This window comes from Bemisia tabaci, chromosome 2, assembly GCF_918797505.1.
Source record: "Bemisia tabaci chromosome 2, PGI_BMITA_v3".
Lineage (NCBI taxonomy): Eukaryota > Metazoa > Arthropoda > Insecta > Hemiptera > Aleyrodidae > Bemisia > Bemisia tabaci.
The window spans coordinates 4,941,598-4,960,372 of NC_092794.1; the positions used below are offsets into that span (position 1 = coordinate 4,941,598).

Here is an 18,775-nt window from a genome sequence, read left to right on the forward strand (position 1 = left end):
CTCAATTGTTTGAAAACAGCAGGAGACCGTTTTTCCTTTACTCTCCTCAATCAAAGTATGCAGCATTCCCCCCCCCCCCCTTTTTTTTAAACAAATTTTTTCCAAATTATTTGCTTTTTCTTCCAAACTATGACTCTTTAACTCATAAGTAATGTCTTGTGTTCTGAAGATACTAAAATAAAAGCTATCATAGGGCTTTTTTTTTGCAGAACCGCAGAGGATTGCTACGGAAAGCATCACTTTTTTATCCTGTTCCATGCATTCCAGTGGAACGCTTGGAACGCTCCTCCTAGGTGGGTTGAGGCCGCGGTTAGGTCGGTTGAACTGGCCCGAACAGCAAATATCCTGATCCATCGTGTCTCATGCGTTCCACGGATATAAAAAGAGCTCTCATATTACTTGTTAAAGATGATGAGATGAAAACAAGACAGCAATGCCTCAGTAAAAAGCCGGCTGTCTTTGCCAAAGTAAGATAATTGTAAAACAATTTCTCTCGAACAAAATGTATTTTACCTTAAAATCAGGGAGCCCAAGGAAAAAAATGCCCTACCGAGGCCATCACTAATGCGCAAGCTGGCAATACACACACTCACTCCTCCCCTCCCCCCCATCATATATTTCTTCTCTTGCCATCACTTAAACAGAGACCAGCCGGTGACTTTCATTACCATCACCGGTTTTTATCATTGCTGACAGAGCTGATCATGATTTTCAACATAAAAATCAAAATAAATACGAAAAATTTTTATGTGTGGACAACTGAAGCTGAAGGAATGACTTTGGCAGGTACGCGCCCAGTGAGGTGGGAGCGCTCAATCAAAAATCCCGCCAACATTTTGAAATGTCACGTGATTTCGCGGTTCTCCTATCAGCGGCTTGGCGGTTAAATTTGGCGGCCATTTTGTTACAATCGGATAAATTGTAGAATTTGGTGTTTTTGTGTTCTGATCAGAAGCGTCACTTCATTTCTCCCGCGTTTATTCACTGCCACGGTTTTTTTCCGTTCTCCAAGAATCCGTAAGTTGAATTTTACCTTTAATTTTCATCCTCTCTAACTGTTGATTTCATTTAAATTTGTCCATTACACGTAAAACTATTATTTTACCTCTTCATCTGTAAGTGAAAGTTATTTGTACCGAAGCTTACGACGCCATCATGCCTCTCCGACCGTAACACGAGCGTTTTACTACAATGGCCTACCTTATTGCACACTTTGTCCCGAATTCCTTTGATTTTCGTATTCTTTCAACCTGACTACTCTTTTAGCAGAAGGTCTGTGCCCGAAGTAACAATAGTTGAATGTTACCTCAGAAATGAAAGATAGCTTTGGCACTGATGAAGCCCTATCTTCCCCCAAATCTCATTATCTATGGAAATTGCCTTCACTCAATGTCATTGCCCTCTTTACTCTTATAATAAATAAAACCGTCCCTTCTATTGCCAACATTTGATCCTCCTCTCTGGTACTGACAAAGTTTCATTTGTCGTTTAGTAAGTTTCTGATGTAATCAAAATATTGCAGCCGACCCTGGGGGGACCCAACAATAGGAGTTCGATGCAGTCGGACGAAATTGATCGGAACAGCATACTTTAGACTCATTTATTAGCCAAGTATTATTTACTTGGTAGAAGCTTGGATTTCCTGAATTTCTCTTTTATTATCTGCCGTAAACAAGGCTAAGAGTCACTGGAACTGACAAATGTTTAGGAAATAAAGGCCTATTTGCATTACAGTGTTGCCAAGTTCTACATGCCAAGCGAAGTATCTATTTTACAGCTAGGGTTTCCCAGTTTTTTCGAAAATTTTGGGGGAATTCTCTGGGCGATTTGATAGAAATTCTTATGTATGCTTTATATGTAACATGTATCATAAACATTTACTCAGCAACATGAAAGGTATTTTTTGGGTAATTCTTATCTGTTCTCTCTATTTCACAGGATTGAGTCATGGCTCGTACTAAGCAAACTGCGCGTAAATCCACTGGAGGTAAAGCTCCCAGGAAGCAACTTGCCACCAAGGCTGCGCGTAAAAGTGCACCATCAACTGGTGGAGTGAAGAAACCCCACAGATACAGGTAAACATCAAAACTTTCATTCTATTTCACCAATAAGTAGCACTACTATATGGCAGTCATGGTGATTCTTCCGCAAGAGCAAGTTACTTACTCCTTAGTTGTTCTTTTGCCAATGTTCATAATCCGTTATACAGCTATGTTAAAGTAACTTTAAGTATGCAGAAGTTATTTTTTTAAGTTATTTTTCAGCAGAATCAGGCTTTCTTGTGGTCGATTATTAACCCTCTACCTCCATTTTACTGAATACCTCTGCCTAAATTAGGGTGTAATTTTCAAAATTAAGTTATTTACTTGTGTTTCTTTACTTTCAGGCCAGGTACTGTCGCTCTCCGAGAAATCAGGAGATACCAAAAGAGTACTGAATTGCTGATCCGTAAGTTGCCGTTCCAACGGTTGGTCCGTGAAATTGCGCAAGATTTCAAAACCGACTTGAGATTCCAGAGCGCTGCCATTGGTGCTCTTCAGGTAATTCTCATTCCATCTTATCTTACCCTTCTCTTTCTCACTTGATGTTGAATTCTTAAAGAGTTCAGATTGTGTAGCCCTAGGTAGATTTTCTTTCTAGTGAAATTCAAGGGTGCCGAAAATGCCTGATCTCACAGTCCCAGAATCATGGCCAACGGTCGGAGTTCCGAAACTTTCTACGACCGTGGGTAAATCTCTCTTATTAGTCATTCAGAATCTGATCGATGAGCATTCAATCAGTGTACTCATAAAGTAGCCATAGTCATGGAATCCTGATGATAATTAGGAAACCAGAGCATAATGATGAAATTTCCATCTAGGTAGTGGCAAGGAATTTCATGGGATTGTTGAATGGTTATATCCCTGCTTGAAAGCACTAGAAAGTTCATTGAAAAGTTGAAAAAATCATTTTTGAGGGGAGAAAAATCTTATCAAAGTATGGCCAATCCAAAGCCAACAGTTAAGTTGACTTAGCCAGTAATGCTTGAAGCGCCTTAATATGCTTCAGTCCATTGCCTAGCTGCATCATCAGAGGCCACCAAAAATATGATTTTCAACTTGTGCTATTTTTGGGATTTTCAAAATGCAATTTCTTGCCCAGGTTCTTAGCCTTTTTTAAAAATAATAAAAAAAAACCATCAGTTTACTCCGTACATTAAGAAATCGATTATAAAGAATAGGTGCCGCCGTCCCATTGTGCTCTATTTTATTCAAATTGTTTTAAATTGCTCTTCATATTGTGGACTTACTTACTCTGAAAATTGTGCAGAGGGAGGAAGCTCCCCTTCTCTAAGTCGGTGGCTTTTGTTCTCCTGATGAGCTTTTTGTGTCTACCTTTTTTGTGAAATCCGAGCACATTGCACAATATTGTGCAAGCTTAAAACGATTTGCACCAATGTATTGCCCTTCATGTAATTGCTTACACTCCATATGAACGATGTGTGTTTGAAGAATTTTGTAGTTAGTGACAGCTCTTAACTCATAAATTTGGAAATCAGCTCTAAATCAGAGGCAAGAAAATTTCACTCAGATGGAAAAAGTCAGTTAATTTTCCCACTGATCCTCGGAATTTTCTCTGTCGCCTACATTATAACTAATCCCCCTAGGGCTCTAATGATCAAGATCAGAATTTGCAATTTCTGAAATTTACCATCTATTTAAATTTCAAAGGACCCAGCGTTACTAATTTCTCCTATAAGCATTTATGAAGGTTTTTCACATTCTTGAAATCTCAAATTCCACCTGCTCTATAACAATCTCATCTTTTGTTTCGATAGTTTATCCTCAATTCTTCTTAACTAATCTGTATTTTTTGCTTCATTTGCAGGAGGCCAGTGAAGCATACCTCGTTGGGTTGTTTGAAGACACTAACTTGTGCGCTATCCATGCTAAGCGTGTCACAATCATGCCAAAGGACATCCAGCTCGCCCGCCGAATCCGTGGAGAACGAGCTTAAATTAGATTAATTTTTTTCATCTTTCCTCATCATTACTCATTTATCATTTACTATGCCATGCGCAGCTCTCTCTCTCTTGCCTATCTTCTAATTATATTCAGTGTTTGGATGATTGAACGTGTGGTTAGTTAAAATTTACGGAAACCTTTTCTCCTCAGTAATGAATATTATTTATAGATCATGCTAGCTTAGCATACACTTCCCCTATAGCTTAAATGAAGTTAGGCCGAGATTACAATCTTTTAATCTCTTAAGATCTATCTCTCACAAATTTGACCACTAGCAACGCAGTACATTTTTAAAAACAAAAGATCCAATACCAAAAGAATTTTAACACGCACAACTAATCATGTCATTAAATATTCATCTATTTTAGCCTAATTGTGTATTGTCCGTGTTTTTTCTGTCGTTCGTTTTAATTTAGCACACATTTGAACCACTAATTGTTCTCAAAAATTTTCAAAATTTTAAGTCAGATTAAGTCCTTACTTAAAGAATCTTTAACATTTCAAAGCTACAAATTCTTTTTAATAATATCTCTAGAATGTGAAGGACTTACCTAATGTCAGCCCCAAGGAAAAACTGGTTTCCGAATCATTTCTTCATAAATTCTTTCAATGTTTATCAGTATTTATGTGTGTATGTGTGCTTGTAATATTCTGAACTCTTTATTGTATTTATTCCATACTTTCTTTTATATCTTCTTTTTATAATAATGAACCACCCCTTAAGTAATGAAATCTCCTCAAAGATAAATCCAATTTTTACCGATCAGAGATTAACCTTTTCTAAAATGTACACTGGTCCTTTAAAGTTAATTTTCAACATATTAAAAACATTGACACAAAGCAAAGAATGTAATAATTCTCTTTCAGTACAATATTTTGAAAATTAGGAATGGTGTAGCTAGCGTCTAATTATCAGCCAACTTTAGAATGCAACAAAAGATATGCTAGCCTAACTCTTACATTAAATTTTAATGTAAAAACAAGAATGGCAGATCCTCTATGCCCCTTTCTAAAGTTGGCAAACTAATTTTGCTAGTTCTACATTTTCCAATTTCCATTAATCAAGTATTTTGTTTTTCCCTAACTCTAAAAACCACCATTAAGTATACTGCTACCCTCACCAGTGGAACATTTATATTTATCATAAATTCTTTTTTTTTCTGATGTTAAGCTAAAAGTTTCCAATTAAAACTTTAGTATCACTTTGAATTCCTCAATTATCATGGTGTAAGTTTTATTTATTGGGTTAATAATTATCTCACTCTTTTCTCTAAAAGTAAGTAGTAAAAAAAAGAACAAACATGAAAGAATTGTCAATGTATGTACTTATTTACGGTCTCATAATAGAAATTTTATCACCATTTTTAAAGAAAGTCTTCTATTTTATTTCTTCCTAAGTTATCCTATGTACAATCGATTTTTTGTTATCGAATTCAAGCTCATAACTTAACATTGCTGCCAAGGCCTACTTTCAAAACTTCCAGGAGCATCAAAACGTTTATTATCTTGCAACAAGTTTGTTTCCTAGTTAAAAATATCTAATTTGAAAAAAATAAAGAAAGAAGGCAAATTTTTACATTTTGCCTCAGATTAAGAGCAGAACAGGCCTACCCACTAGCTAATTGCCTATGTAACTAACCTGCTGTTAACCTTGGAGGTTTCTTAATGTATTTAAGTGGAAGTATTTGAAGTGATTACTGAACGAGGATGGATGAGAACTTACGATTCCATAATGTAATTTTCCTTTTTCTCAATGCTGAGGGAATACATTGCCAAATAGAACATAGTTTGATGCACACTCCAAAAAGAATAGATACAGTTAACTTCCTCTAAGTCAAACGCTCTGTAAGTCACATTTTTTGGGGGACCGGTCAAATTTTTCATAAGAACAAGAAGCCCTCCAAGTGGAACCAACAATATGGTCCCTATCCAGTTTGACTTGGAGGAAGTTAACTGTAATCCCTTTTCGTAAACTGCTCACGATCGAAATTCCCAGCAGACTTTCAATTTTATTACAGTGCCTCATGAATAAATTTGACCATCCATGAGAGCAGAAAAATAGACCCCAGTCCTCCAAGATTCGGAATTGAGTCATAGATACGAAAGCATTAAGAAGTGCTCTACAAACATATCTGATTTAAGTGGCCCATGAATTCAGTAGTTTTGAAGTCGAATTGTTAAGCTAGAAAGATGCCAACATGCGCTTCAATTTAACTCAGAGAAATTGAAACACTTCATCCAAATGAAGTCTCATGTATTTTGCCTTTTAACCGGTGCTCACACATATGAATGAGAAGAAGACGGGCCTAATTGCATCGGAATGTTACGAAGTTTCTACCGGAGTATTTATTTTCCCCGCAACAACTGGATATTTCCTTTCAAAAGTCATCGCAATTTTTTTTCTCTCTTTCTTGCTATTGAGATTTGACAAGAATTATCTGCCATTTTTAATCGATAGAATTAACGAACAAATGATTTTTCATACAAAACTTGCAATGTAAATAGGATTTTCTCGCACCAACTCCTCATTCCTTTCAAGAAGTAAGTACGTGTTTGATTCTGCATCTCGTGTCGTTGAATAGACTAATCAGTTTTGTCTATTTTACGGCAAAAGTACACAAAATATCAAAGAAATTAAGTTACAGAATCAAACTAACTGTTGTCTTATGAATCGGTGTCTCCATGCCATCATCAATGGTGCCCCATTTGACATCAGTGTAAATTTCAGGTCTCATAGAGCAGCCTCCAGAGCGCAGGTCCTTCGCGTCAGACGTCATGACGTCAGACTACTGATAACGAGAAGGAAGAAGTGAGTGGGAGTTGAGAAATGGCTGTCTAGTGATAGTGATAATTTTCTAATGTTTACAAATGTCAAAGGTGAAATGCATGTCTGACTTTCGTTTCTTCTGTAATGCGTTCTATTCAGAAGATTTTGTTTTCAGAAGTATGATTTCATCTATTGTTGGAGACCTTTCAGGTAGCAACTGGGTAGGTTATATACTATTCTTATCAGTCATGAATTCATGATGGTGAATTTTCTGTGTCAATCTTCAGTGCGGCTGTGATCAATCATCAACAGTAATAATATGGGGAAGGCAATTTCCTAAGTCTCAGGAGTATGCATGTACTTTAGAGTTAGATTTTGGCTTTACTTTTGTGGCGTGGTCTCAATTACTGTGCAGACATATTGCTGTCATTGCTTTGCAAAGCAATGAGAAATGGTAAAATGTCATCAAAGAATGAGTCGAGTGAAATTTCTGAAATCCAAAAAAAAGCTGGTCGAAAGCTAAATGATTGCATGGCTTGACAGAATTATATGATCTAGAGTTAGATTTTAAAGGGCCTTCAAGACAAATCCACACGGTTCAGTCATAACATATCTTTTTTAAACCCACTCTGCCCAGCCCCAAATCGACTGCAGACTCAATGATGTAGAATTGGCTTCTTCCATAAGAAATACATTTCATGGAAACTTTCCTTCTCTAATTCGCAGTCCATAGGAATGACTGACCTGCTAGGATTGGTCTTGCTTTAGTATATCACTTCACTTAACCGTCACCCAGAAGTCTACTCCTAAATAGGGCCCTCTGATTTTTAACTCTTTTCCGAATGTTGGAAAGAATAATAATCATAAAAAGCACATGAAAATGGCTCCCAAACAAAGTTCTAAGTACAAAGAAATGAGGAGAATAACTTTCCTCAGTATTCCTCTTAAGCATCAAGAAAATAATCTGCACCGATCTGTTTTCTGTCATTATTTCTTCAGCAGGAACTGAGATAGAATTCCACTCCTGTCGACAATGTTAGGAGTTTTTCCTTTGTTTTTTTTACTCATTGATATTCCCCTTGTGAATATTTCAGGTCCTATCTGAAGCTTATACATCGACTGACTGACTCATCTGGTCGAATGTTTATGCTACCATGAAATGTTCAAGTCCAGGTTTAGCTTCCAGGGCTGAAAGTTCATTAGTCTTCAGAAGGAATGGTTGCAATTCAGAAGACCTCATAGTGAGTTTCTCATTTATTCGAGCCATCCAAGTGAAGTATAATTTTGGTTTTTTAGTCTCGTATTATTGAATTCTCTGTATAGAATCTTCTCACGCCGAAACCGTTGACTGGTCAATGCAAGTGATGTATTTTTTAAGTTTTATGTCAAACTAGTAAAAAATTGAAACCTAAGTATGTAAATTCCATGCCATTTAAGGTTATGCCCTGGACAAAAGATTAGCCATCATGTTTTTTGCATTTACCGTAAATGCTCAACTGAAGACATACGACCTTTTTCCGCACTCTAAAAGTGCGTAAACTTATTTGGCGTGGACTCTTAAGAGTAAACAATGCCTTCCTTTATGGTAGCGATTTCTTCCAATTGACATATTTAACTCAAATAGAACCATACCAATTCCGACATGAGCACTGCGATCTATAAGAATACATGCGGGGCAGGGCTCACGTCACAATAGATATAGTTCTGCTTGATTTAAATGCATCCAAATATTTCTAACACTGGATCTCAAAATCGCAACTTTGCCCATTCCAATACATGGAATTTTGACCTACCTACCAGCCATGGGTCATGAATTTGGTTTAGGTATCATTTCGATGGCTAAACCAAGTACCTCCGTCATGATGTTTCAAACTTTTGCCTATTGTATTTTTTCAAAGAGAAGCTTGAAATATATAATATAGCTTGAAATTCATTCAGAATACGCTGCTGCCATGGGAAAAAATATGAATGAAGTTTTCAAGAAATTACGTTGCTTAGTTTTCGAAAGAAATAATAAAGAATGACAGGAAGTCTGGAACGTCCCAAACGAAGATATCGACGGTGTAAGTCGGCAATCACAAAATCGTTTGCGGTGTCTGAAAATCTCCGCCTTTATGTTATTTTTCAAAGGAGAACAAATTGACATCATTCCATGAAGTTTTTGCAGAATTTTCTTCGCACAGAGAAGAAAAATCATGGCAGTTTTAAAGAAGTGCCATTGGTTAGTTTTACGTTTAAAAAATAAATTATGACAGGAAGTTTGCGACGTCGCAAACCGAGTCATGTGATTGCCGACTTACACCGTCGATATGTAGTTTAGCACTTTGGTCATCGATTTTTTATAATTTGCTGAAGAACTGCTCAAGTGCGTTAGGAGATCTTATGACCATCATTCCAGGGGTGCAGTAAGTTCTTCGCTTTCACATTTTTTGAGGTCGCTTTCATACTGCTGTTCACATAAGACTTGCGTGCTTCACTATTTCCTTCGCATAAAAATGCGCGCTCAACCATTTTCTTTGCATAAGAGAGTGTGATAAGTACGTAGTTTTTGCAAAAAGCTATGCACTCAGCAGGTTTATGCTTTCGGCCCTCACTTTTTTTCCCTTTTCTCAGATGCCTTCACATTTTTCACCCCTTTTCAGGGGCCTACACATTTGCCCCGTGATCTGTGCGAGTTCGGCCGATTGAACACTTTCTGCACCCTTGCATCACTCTGTGTGAAGTGTGTAGCAGATGCGCCCCACCAGTGTCACATGTCCCACTTTCTTTTCGTACTTCCATCCACAACTAAGTTTTTTTTTATTTTTCGTGTTATAATTAGAATTCTTTGTTTGCAGTGATGATTGGCCAAAGATGATAACCCAGTCATTCAGTATGGGGGTATTATGAAGAGAGTGAGCTCGGCAAAAGCTAGGAGTAAGAATCAGCCGGCTCGTTGTTGTATTTCGTTTGCTTGCTCAAGGACAAGAAGTTATTTGAGTGTTGACCCGCACAAGTGTGTTTCTCGTTTGGGTACTGAAAGGCTTGATACAATGGCTGAAAGCATTCCTGATCAAGGTTTAGTTCAATGTTCTTCCAAGGAAGTTTCTGATTGTATTGCAGGATGGATACATTATCTGCAGGTAATAATAAAACTTCATCTCTGTGATATTTTGCTTTTTTAAATCTCAATCCAAAATTTTCTATTTTCAATCCATGTCAGGGAGAAGAAAAAATAAATAAATAAGATATTATAAATGATAACAAGGGGCAAGAATAAATTTGAGTAAAAAATAAATTCTGGAATTACCAGATTATTAGTTTTTTCTCTCAGCAAAAACAACAGATCTGAAAAGTCCGAATAAGGGTTTACAACTTTGCAGATGAGGAAAAATGTTTAAACATCTAAAAATGTGCCAAGAGCATGTAAGAAGCTCGGTTGAACAGATTGTTCCAAAAAAAGTTTAATTCAAATAATTTGAATAGTCAGTAATCACTAAAAAAATTTCCTAGGTAAACAGGGTCCAAAAGCTATTATTACCAAAATTAAAAGCTTTCTTCAAAACGGTAGCTCACCACCTTCATAACTTCAAACAATATAAGTTTTGTGAAATATTTGAAAAAAACTGACAGCTTTTGAGACATAAGAATTACCTGGTTTTCAATCCTTCCAGCCATATGCAATTCTTCCTCAGGAAATGGTTAGTGACCCTCTGAGATGTGTGTCAAGAAGGTACCTGCTCTGAAATACGTTTGGGTTTTTTTAAACAAATTAAATCAGGTTTGAGTATCAAATTCCATAATACATTCATTACTAAATGCGCTTTCTGTTTATAAAGATGGACCGTCATGTCAGGATGCACAGAAGATACAAAGGTTTTCCCTGTTAATAGTTAGCATTTAAGATTTAACTGTGATATCTTTGTTTATAGATGGTCAGAGGGCTGTGTAATGCTGGGTCTGAGTTATCACGGTTATTAGCCGGACTAAGCATAGAGTCAGCTCCATGTCGGCACCGCGCCATTCAGTGTCAGGCAGTCTGGGAACAACTAGCAGCAGCTGCTGCTGCTGCAACACGGATGATAAATATAAACGCCATCACTAGTTTGCAGGACATCGACCTAACGGCAGACAATGACAATGAACAATGTGATATCAATCAGGTAACGTATGATTTCCAATCAAATTCTTCCACTTCTCAGCTTTGATTTCCCTACACGGTAATGTCTCAAGAGCTGCAATGACTGTCCTTAAATTCTATCTCCTCTGGACTAAATAATGTTGATTGATATTCTTTTAATCATGAATGGTCAAAATGACATATTTTAAAATTGAATTTCCTTACTTACTCTCAGGTAGCCATGATCTGATTGTTTTTCTCCTTTTTTCTTCGTGTCCCAGCTAAAACATGTAAATAAAAAATATCATACACTTGTAATCTTGATGTGATAGAATGGTAAAATAGTGCTGAACCTACATTATTCTGCAGGGAAATCAAAGCCACAAGAAACAAACGATTAGGATTAGAGTTGCAGTCGTAGAAAAAGTTAGTATTCTTATGAGTTTCAGTTAGGACTGAGGGGGGAGTGTATTTAGCTGAGGCAGATGTATTGGAATACTGAGCCAGGGTTATGCCGTGAAGTCAGCACTTGTTTCAGTCTTTTAAATATTATCAACAGATCCAGTGGCATGGCGTGAATGATTGATTATTGATATTTCCCCATTTGAAGCTACTGTAAAGAATTGATTATCAAGGTGTTCGCTGCGAACACCCCGTTTATAGATTCATTTCCATAGGTTTAAATGGTAGATCAATTGGATTGCATTTTGCAAAAAGGAACCACTAGCATTGCAATGTTGCTAAGATTGTGCAACTTCTTTTGTCTTGGAGGAAAAACCCGATTATTCATTAATAGTTTCTATTTTACCCTCTAAAAACTGTAAATTTAAGACAAAAATTACCATCTAAATTTCATAGTTTTTCACGATTTCCGCAATTTTATTGCAAAAGATGAAGTTGCGCAATCTTAGCAGCATTGCAATGCTAGTGGTTCCTTTTTGCAAAATGCAATCGAATTGATTTATCGCAAAGCACGCCACACCACTGAACAGATCATACTTGTTTAGTGATGAGCACATATGTGATAATCATCTTGACAAGTACAATGGTTCATGTTTTGTAAGCGGTTCGATTTACCATTCTTGTTTTGTGTTGCATTGTAAAACATTGCTTTCTCTATGAGCCTCCCATGTACCTAAAGACACTGAACCCAGGATTTCTCCAAATTGGGAGCAACGAGTAGACAATCATTTTGTGAGCCCAGGTTACATGAATACAATAAGAACTGAAAAACAGCTCTTTTGCAGTCAGATGATTGGGTCAGGTGTGTAGGTATGTTTTTATATCATGTTTCAATGGTTTCAAGTCATTGAAAGCTATTTTTCAAATTTTTAAATAATTTTTATGTTTACAGTTGAAAATTCTGTTTCTAAGTTTACAAAGATGTTCATTAGCAGAAATCTGCAAATTACAAAAGGGCTTTCCAACACACGAGTCGTTTCGATGGAGTAACAGAAACCTGTGAAGAAAACAAATTAGACCTCTGATAATTCATGATTTTATTGACCCATGACAAAGAATTAAATAATTACTCCCAACAGTTTCGCTGATTTCCATGAATTTCTGTCAACAGCAAATCGTTTGCTCTGGCCTACTATCAATGGTAAATCTACAGTACCAGTTGAGCATGACATGTTGCGAGAAATTCTCTCACTTAGCAGCGTGTCAGTGCAACCCAGCTGGAGGCCCTCATGCGGAACCCATCGAGGCCGCAGCTGTGGCACGTTGTTTCGCTGTCCCTCCCTCTTGCTCCCCTCTCTCAGTGCCTATTCCTCAGCGGCGATGGTCCGAAGCAGCGCCTACATCAGGTGACAAGTCCGAGTCAACGCTCAGAAGGTGGTCGATGCCATGGAAATTAGCCCTGCCCAGCTCAAGTACCAGTGATAAGAGCAGGTCTACAACCCCCGGTTGGTTTCCTTCTTCCAATCTTTCTTAGCTTTTTACAAGAAAATACATAAAACAGTTCTTGCTTAACAAGTGTTGCATTTGATGAGGCTAACGACAGTCAGGGAATACCAGAAGAACTGGGAAATTTCAGGAAAAAATGATGAAATCATTCTTAAATCATCTTTAGAATCCTCTCTTTAGAAATCATCTCCCTTCAGAATGGGCTCAGATGTTTTGGACGATAAATTTTGCATGGAAAGTTTTAAATCTACATCTTTTCAACCATCCTGCATTTATTTAAATGTCAAGAAATTTAATCATAATAATCATAATGTATGAGGGAAATCAGGGAAGTGTTAGGGAATTTAATGCCTCAAATTCTGTGGCAACCATGATTTCATGAACACAAGAAAATTTGGTACAAACTGTATGTAACAAGGTGGTAAAATAGTGCTGGATCCACACCATAATAGGCCAAAAAGTTTAAACATTTTGAGCTCTTATGAGTACTGGTATAAGACTGAGAGGGGAAAGAGTTTCAGAACAAATGAGACACAAAGTAAATGTAAAAAAAGGGCAACACAGGCAGTTCCTCTGGCAAGCTTGCTGTTGAGGGAAGAGAAGGTAAAATTATACATCGATTGAATAGGTTCAGATAAGCTTGAGATTTTTTTTCCAAACTAAATATAAGTATTTTTGAAACGTACCACTTTCTCTCAGGCAAATGTGAATTTCCTTGGCTCTCAACAACATATTTTCCTAATTTGTAATACTGATTCCAGACTCGAATGCCTGGCAAAATAATCTGGTTACCCAAGAAGAGCTCCAAGATGTGATCGTCCTTCTAACCTCACAAAATATTACACCTGGAATTGTCCCTGGCGTAACTTTAACACGTGTAACGGACTCGACAGACCACTCCCGCATTTCGTCTCATCGAGGAAGCTGGTGGAGTGAAGGCGATGAACTCGACCCATCGGTTTTAATGTCACGTAAGAGTAGCTCTTCGACTGATACTAGCAGTTCTTGCTATTCTCTTCATTCGCGGTCAACGAGCACTTCAGAGGAGTCAGGAGTGACTGCTCGATCACATTTATATTCTATGTGGAGCGGTGCTGAATTGCCATTCATCAAGTTGCCAGAGTCCACTGAGAGCAACGACCCATAATCAGGGTGTCCACCAGGCTGGAAAGTCCGGAAATAGTACTGACTTTTTAGGGCGGTCCAAAAGTACTGGAATATGCGCAAATTCCCTAAAAAGGTTCGGAATTTTTTCCATTACACCACGCGTGTTTCTCAATAAAGCCAGAAAAGTATGCAATCCTCTGCGCATTGATTCTTAGAGTATTTGTGCACAAGATCGCGACTGTGCAGTCAGTTAATCTTCAAGCCATCAATGAAATTCTGTGTCCACGGCATTTTTGTCCCAATTCGAGCGAGAATCCCAAATTTTCGACATTTTTCGAATTTCCTCCAATGGCTTTCTGTTGAGGAGGTACTAAATTTCTTGGGAATGCACTGAAAAAGTACTGATTTTTGGCCAACCTATTTTAGTGGACATCCTGATAATCTGAGACTCTCTTTCTTGTTTTACGGCAAGTGTGAAACTGAAATGGTTGAGACTTGTTTTGTTTTCAGCTCAAAGCTGGTGAACTCTGAGACTAAGGGATAGTGTTATCGTTCAGATTTTTTATCCCTGGTGAAACTTCTATTGGCAGGTCGATTATTAACATTTTATCTTTGTCATCGGGATGCAATAAAACTAAGTCAAAATTAGGTTGTGCTATTATCGGCTGGATACGTACCTTTTTGTCTGTATTGCGCTTCTGTCCAGCTGGACTTTAGTGCCTTTTTTAGACCAATAGCGATCCAACCAGTGAATGGTGCCACTCTATCTCAGCTGAATTTTATTTGTTCCAATGACAAGAAGAAATTTAAATTGACAAGCAGGCTTTTTTTAACAAAAATAAAATCAATAGAGAAGGATGTATTTATCAATTGAAACATTTCTTTTCAAATACTTTCGGACAAAACTTCCAATTCCATTCTGTCAAATCAACCTCTATCTGATAGAATCTTAAAATTCTAAAAAGGAGGATATACTATACAATCCTCTATACCTCAGCCAATTCTGATTGAGTGAATAGAAGGAATTTTATTCAAATAGTTTTCAAATCACGTACAAAGAAAGGAAATGCATAGGTAATACTTAACCTAGTTTTTCCAGAGGCCCTTGTACTGTAATTATATGCAGTAAAATTTCTATCCAATTGACTTTTAGCTTTGCAATATGGTAACACCACCTCATTAAACTCGCCAGAAATGGCAATGCAAATATCGTCTAAAATTTTTATAGTAGACAAATTTTTCCAGCATACAAGGACCATCCCCACCCCTCAAAAAAAAAAAAAAAAAAAAAAAAAATGAAATGAGAAAATAAATAATTAAATAAAGAAAAGATCTCATCAAACATCCCTATCATTCAGTCTTGAAGTAATGAGTGGTAACTAAACCTGACTTCTCATGAACAATGATTTTTTCTTACAGAAAAAAATTATTTAACAACCATTCAAAAGTTAGAGATTAAAAGGGCGTTCAAAAGCTTCTCAATTGGAAAAGCAAATCGGTTGTTGTGCTAAAAACTAATCAGAGCATTCCGCAATCTCTACAGGAAGATTGAGACCATCCATACCGGAGTTTTCTTGGTTAACTAAATTAGACCTAAGCATTGCGACTTTAAGTCGCGCAAAGTGAGAGAATTGAGGGGGAGTAAATATGGAAACAAAGTTAAGGAATCCAAATTTTATAGTCCAAAAGACTCTTTCTCCCAGCCTCATCATGAAGAAGGGGGAGGGGGAGTGTAAAAAGGAATAATTATCTTGAGAGCATATGATATAACCTTAAAAAGAGCCTGGGATGGGTGATATGGATCATCTTGTCAAGCGATTGTTCGTCTCTCTCTCTCTCTCTCTCTCTCTTTCTCCATTTTTCTGAAATCAAGTTTTCTTTAATATGTGGAGTAGAACCTGTAAAAGGCAAGTATTTGTTTTCTGCAAAGAAATTCTTCTGCTGCTTTAGAACATAATCTCTTCAAAATTTCAGTCACTTAGTAGCCAATTTTAGGTCTGAGGACAAGAAGGGGTTCTTTGTCTTTAGGGCCCTTGCCTTTGAACATCGCACAATCCAATTTCTGCTGTCGCCAGAAGCCAAAACCTCTTTTGAACAGCAGAATATGAAGACATTACTGTAGCTCAATTTTCAACCATTAATTTTAGAAAATTGCCTTTTTTTCAACCAAATTTTTCTCTATCCTAGCTACTGCGCATTTTAATTTTCAAAGGAATTTCCATAATTATATCAATTAATGGAACACCAATTTGTCGATTTGTTTTGTAAGTGTACACTTAAAATTTTCAGATATTATGTTAACTATTTATAAAATTGAAGATTTAAAGGAAGAGAAGGTGATCTGCTTGCTTAAAAAAATCTTATCCCTCGATGTATATCAAAGATTGAAGAACTTAAATTGTCAATGACAATCTCTTATCCTTTTCTCTCTTTTTCTTTCAACTTCTCAATCAGTTGAATGTAGCGTTAAATTTCACACAAAACAACTTACCCAACGAGCCAGTGAAAAATCAAGCAGCATGAATATCAGCCAAGGTGACTGCTGGGAGGGGTGCCTATTTCATCATATCAAGGAAAAATTATAACTCCAATTCCTTCCATTGCATTATGGACCACTAGACTAGACACTAGGACAGTAGACTTTTATCTATTTCAGTTGTAATCTCTTCCCAGTAGCTCATACGCCTTTCAGTGTACTCTAAAAAAAATTCTTAAAATATGCAAAGTAGGTGTATACATACTATCTTTCCTGTTCATCAGCCTGTTTGCTGCTTTCCAAAATTAAGTATGATTCATACAATCCAAAATGGAAGTTTGCATCGAAATTGTGCATCAATTTCATCATCTCCATAATTTATTAAAGTATAAATTAAACAAGATTTCGTGTCATATTCAAATTAATTGAATAAAAAGCTCCTAATTCTAAATATTTTGACACATTCTATTATCTTGAGGGTTTCCAATCAGTCTGGAAAAACGGGAAATTCAGAGGATTCACAACAACCTGGGAAAGTCTGGAAATTTTTTTAACATTTAGCAGAGGTCAGCGCAGTTAAAAGGGAAAAAATCAAAGTTTTATCAGCCAGTCAAGGAAAGTGAGGGAGTCAGAAAATTAAATTATGGAAGCCCTGCAGTCATTATACTCAAAAAGTTACCACGCAAATTTTAAGAATTTTTCTAGAGTACTTTTCTTCGTAATTTACCGGTTTCTCAAAAAACAGTCATTAATTTTAGGACTGTTGCTGAAAGGAAGTATTCTAATCATCAGCTCTTAAGTGATTCAGGAAATAAACCTGTATCCTGCTTCATCAATGTTACTCAGCACCCGATGCCACTAGAAGGTATCAAAAAGAGCCGCTTTTATCACTTGCCCTGTATTCTGGTCACAACCTTTCTCCTTTAAACATTTCACTTTTGATAATACATATTTGCTGAGTCTATATTTGTTTCTTCTCATCATGTTGTATACATATTTCAGTTTCTCTTATTAACTAAACGTCTAAGTGACTCGAAGTCCAGTTTCTGACCAGCTCGTGCTGTTATTATGTTCTTGCCACCCAAAAAAGGGAACCAAAAAGTCCATTCATCTTGTCGCACTAGCTCAAAATACGTAGGAGTAATTTCAAATTAAATGATTTTTCATGCGTCACTCATATATCGCCTAACCTGTAACGTCTAAAAGACTTGGAAACTGTCTTATACAGTCTCTTCCTGCAAAAACTAAATTGTAACTTTCTCCTAATATTTTAGTGTTTGAAAGTAGATCCCTCCAACCTTGCATACTGAGAGATCTAAAAAGTTATCAATGAAAGTATGAAGAAAAGCTTTATGTAACTGGATATTAAGCCCTTAGGTAGAAAATGTGGCAATTCAACCCACTCATTATCCAAATGCAAGCTCCTTAACTTTCAGAAAAGCGTCCAACACGAACTTTCACAAAAATTTTAGCTGCAACTTTTCCTCTTGCACAAACTTATCACTGGAATTATTTTATTTGACTTCAGCTCACCCAGTAATAAAACTTGCATACTCTGAGCAACCTCTCTTGATTTTAGCTGCGTTCTTTCCCTCTGGCCTTAATATTCCAATGAACAGCTGACACCGAAAGCCTGCATTTTGAGCAAACTCTTTTTTCAGAGGTTTCCTCACGACTTATCGAAAATCTAGTAGTAATCAGCTTTTATTTAATGTTTCATGTATTGTCTGCAAATGTATCGACCTCATACTATTTCAACCTAGCACAAAAAAAAGATGAGGAAGAATAATAATTTCAAAGGATTTTTGTGAGAGATACAAGGACGTAAAGAATTTAACTAGGTAAAATAATTCTCTGATTCCTATGTCGGATGGGTGTGTGCAGGCAGGTAGATGGCTGAATAAGATGAGGAAGCACATTTTCGTACCTTATACTTCCTGATTTTTATCGTGTTTTTTGGTTTTATTTGATGTTTCTTCGCTGTTCATGTGAATCTTTCCAGAAGACGCAGGCCACATAGGTATTTCTTCCTTCTAAATGTGTTATTTATCTGAATGAAAGTGTAAATGTTGTTCATTAAGTTCGTCTTTATGTTGTATAGTTTATCTATTTTTTATTCCAGATACTTTTTTCATTCTCTCTAAAATTGCAGGCTCAATTTGAGAAAATATGTTCTACTAGTTACCTTTTCGAATTTATGTTTTTATTTTCCTAGTCAAACTTCCAATTGTTTCTTTCACTGTAATTTTTTATCTGTTGCATTTCTTTCGAATTAAATGTTTTAATTTTTATTTCCTCTCTTCTTAATCTCTCTTTTTTCCTTCCCTGTATCTACTGTGTAGATTGAAAGCCTAACAACGGTAAAACTCCAAAAATGCCTATCTCGGTTATGGTGTTTCGAAATCTCTGCCCCT

The 18,775-nt window shown here is 36.6% G+C and overlaps 2 protein-coding genes across 4 annotated transcripts; both read left to right on the forward strand.

Annotated features, from left to right (window-relative positions):
• Positions 1-859: 859 nt before the first annotated feature.
• On the forward strand, positions 860-5,377 carry LOC109031839 (histone H3.3A). Its single transcript, XM_019043623.2, has 4 exons — positions 860-1,017; positions 1,939-2,075; positions 2,387-2,540; positions 3,868-5,377. Exons 2-4 carry the CDS (start codon positions 1,948-1,950, stop codon positions 3,994-3,996), a joined length of 411 nt encoding a protein of 136 aa, XP_018899168.1. The 5' UTR covers positions 860-1,017; positions 1,939-1,947; the 3' UTR covers positions 3,997-5,377.
• A 1,408-nt stretch (positions 5,378-6,785) lies between these two features.
• On the forward strand, positions 6,786-18,652 carry LOC109031834 (uncharacterized). Of its 3 annotated transcripts, none has more exons than XM_019043614.2 (6): positions 6,786-6,992; positions 7,866-8,042; positions 9,609-9,893; positions 10,683-10,913; positions 12,444-12,777; positions 13,540-18,652. In XM_019043614.2, the coding sequence occupies exons 3-6, from the start codon at positions 9,657-9,659 to the stop codon at positions 13,923-13,925; spliced, it is 1,188 nt and encodes a 395-aa protein (XP_018899159.1). In that variant the 5' UTR covers positions 6,786-6,992; positions 7,866-8,042; positions 9,609-9,656; the 3' UTR covers positions 13,926-18,652. The 3 variants fall into 3 exon arrangements, with proteins under 3 accessions (XP_018899159.1, XP_018899158.1, XP_018899160.1); XM_019043613.2 differs by having other exon boundaries at positions 7,866-8,012; XM_019043615.2 differs by having other exon boundaries at positions 6,786-6,981; positions 7,866-8,012.
• The last annotated feature ends 123 nt before the right edge of the window (positions 18,653-18,775 follow it).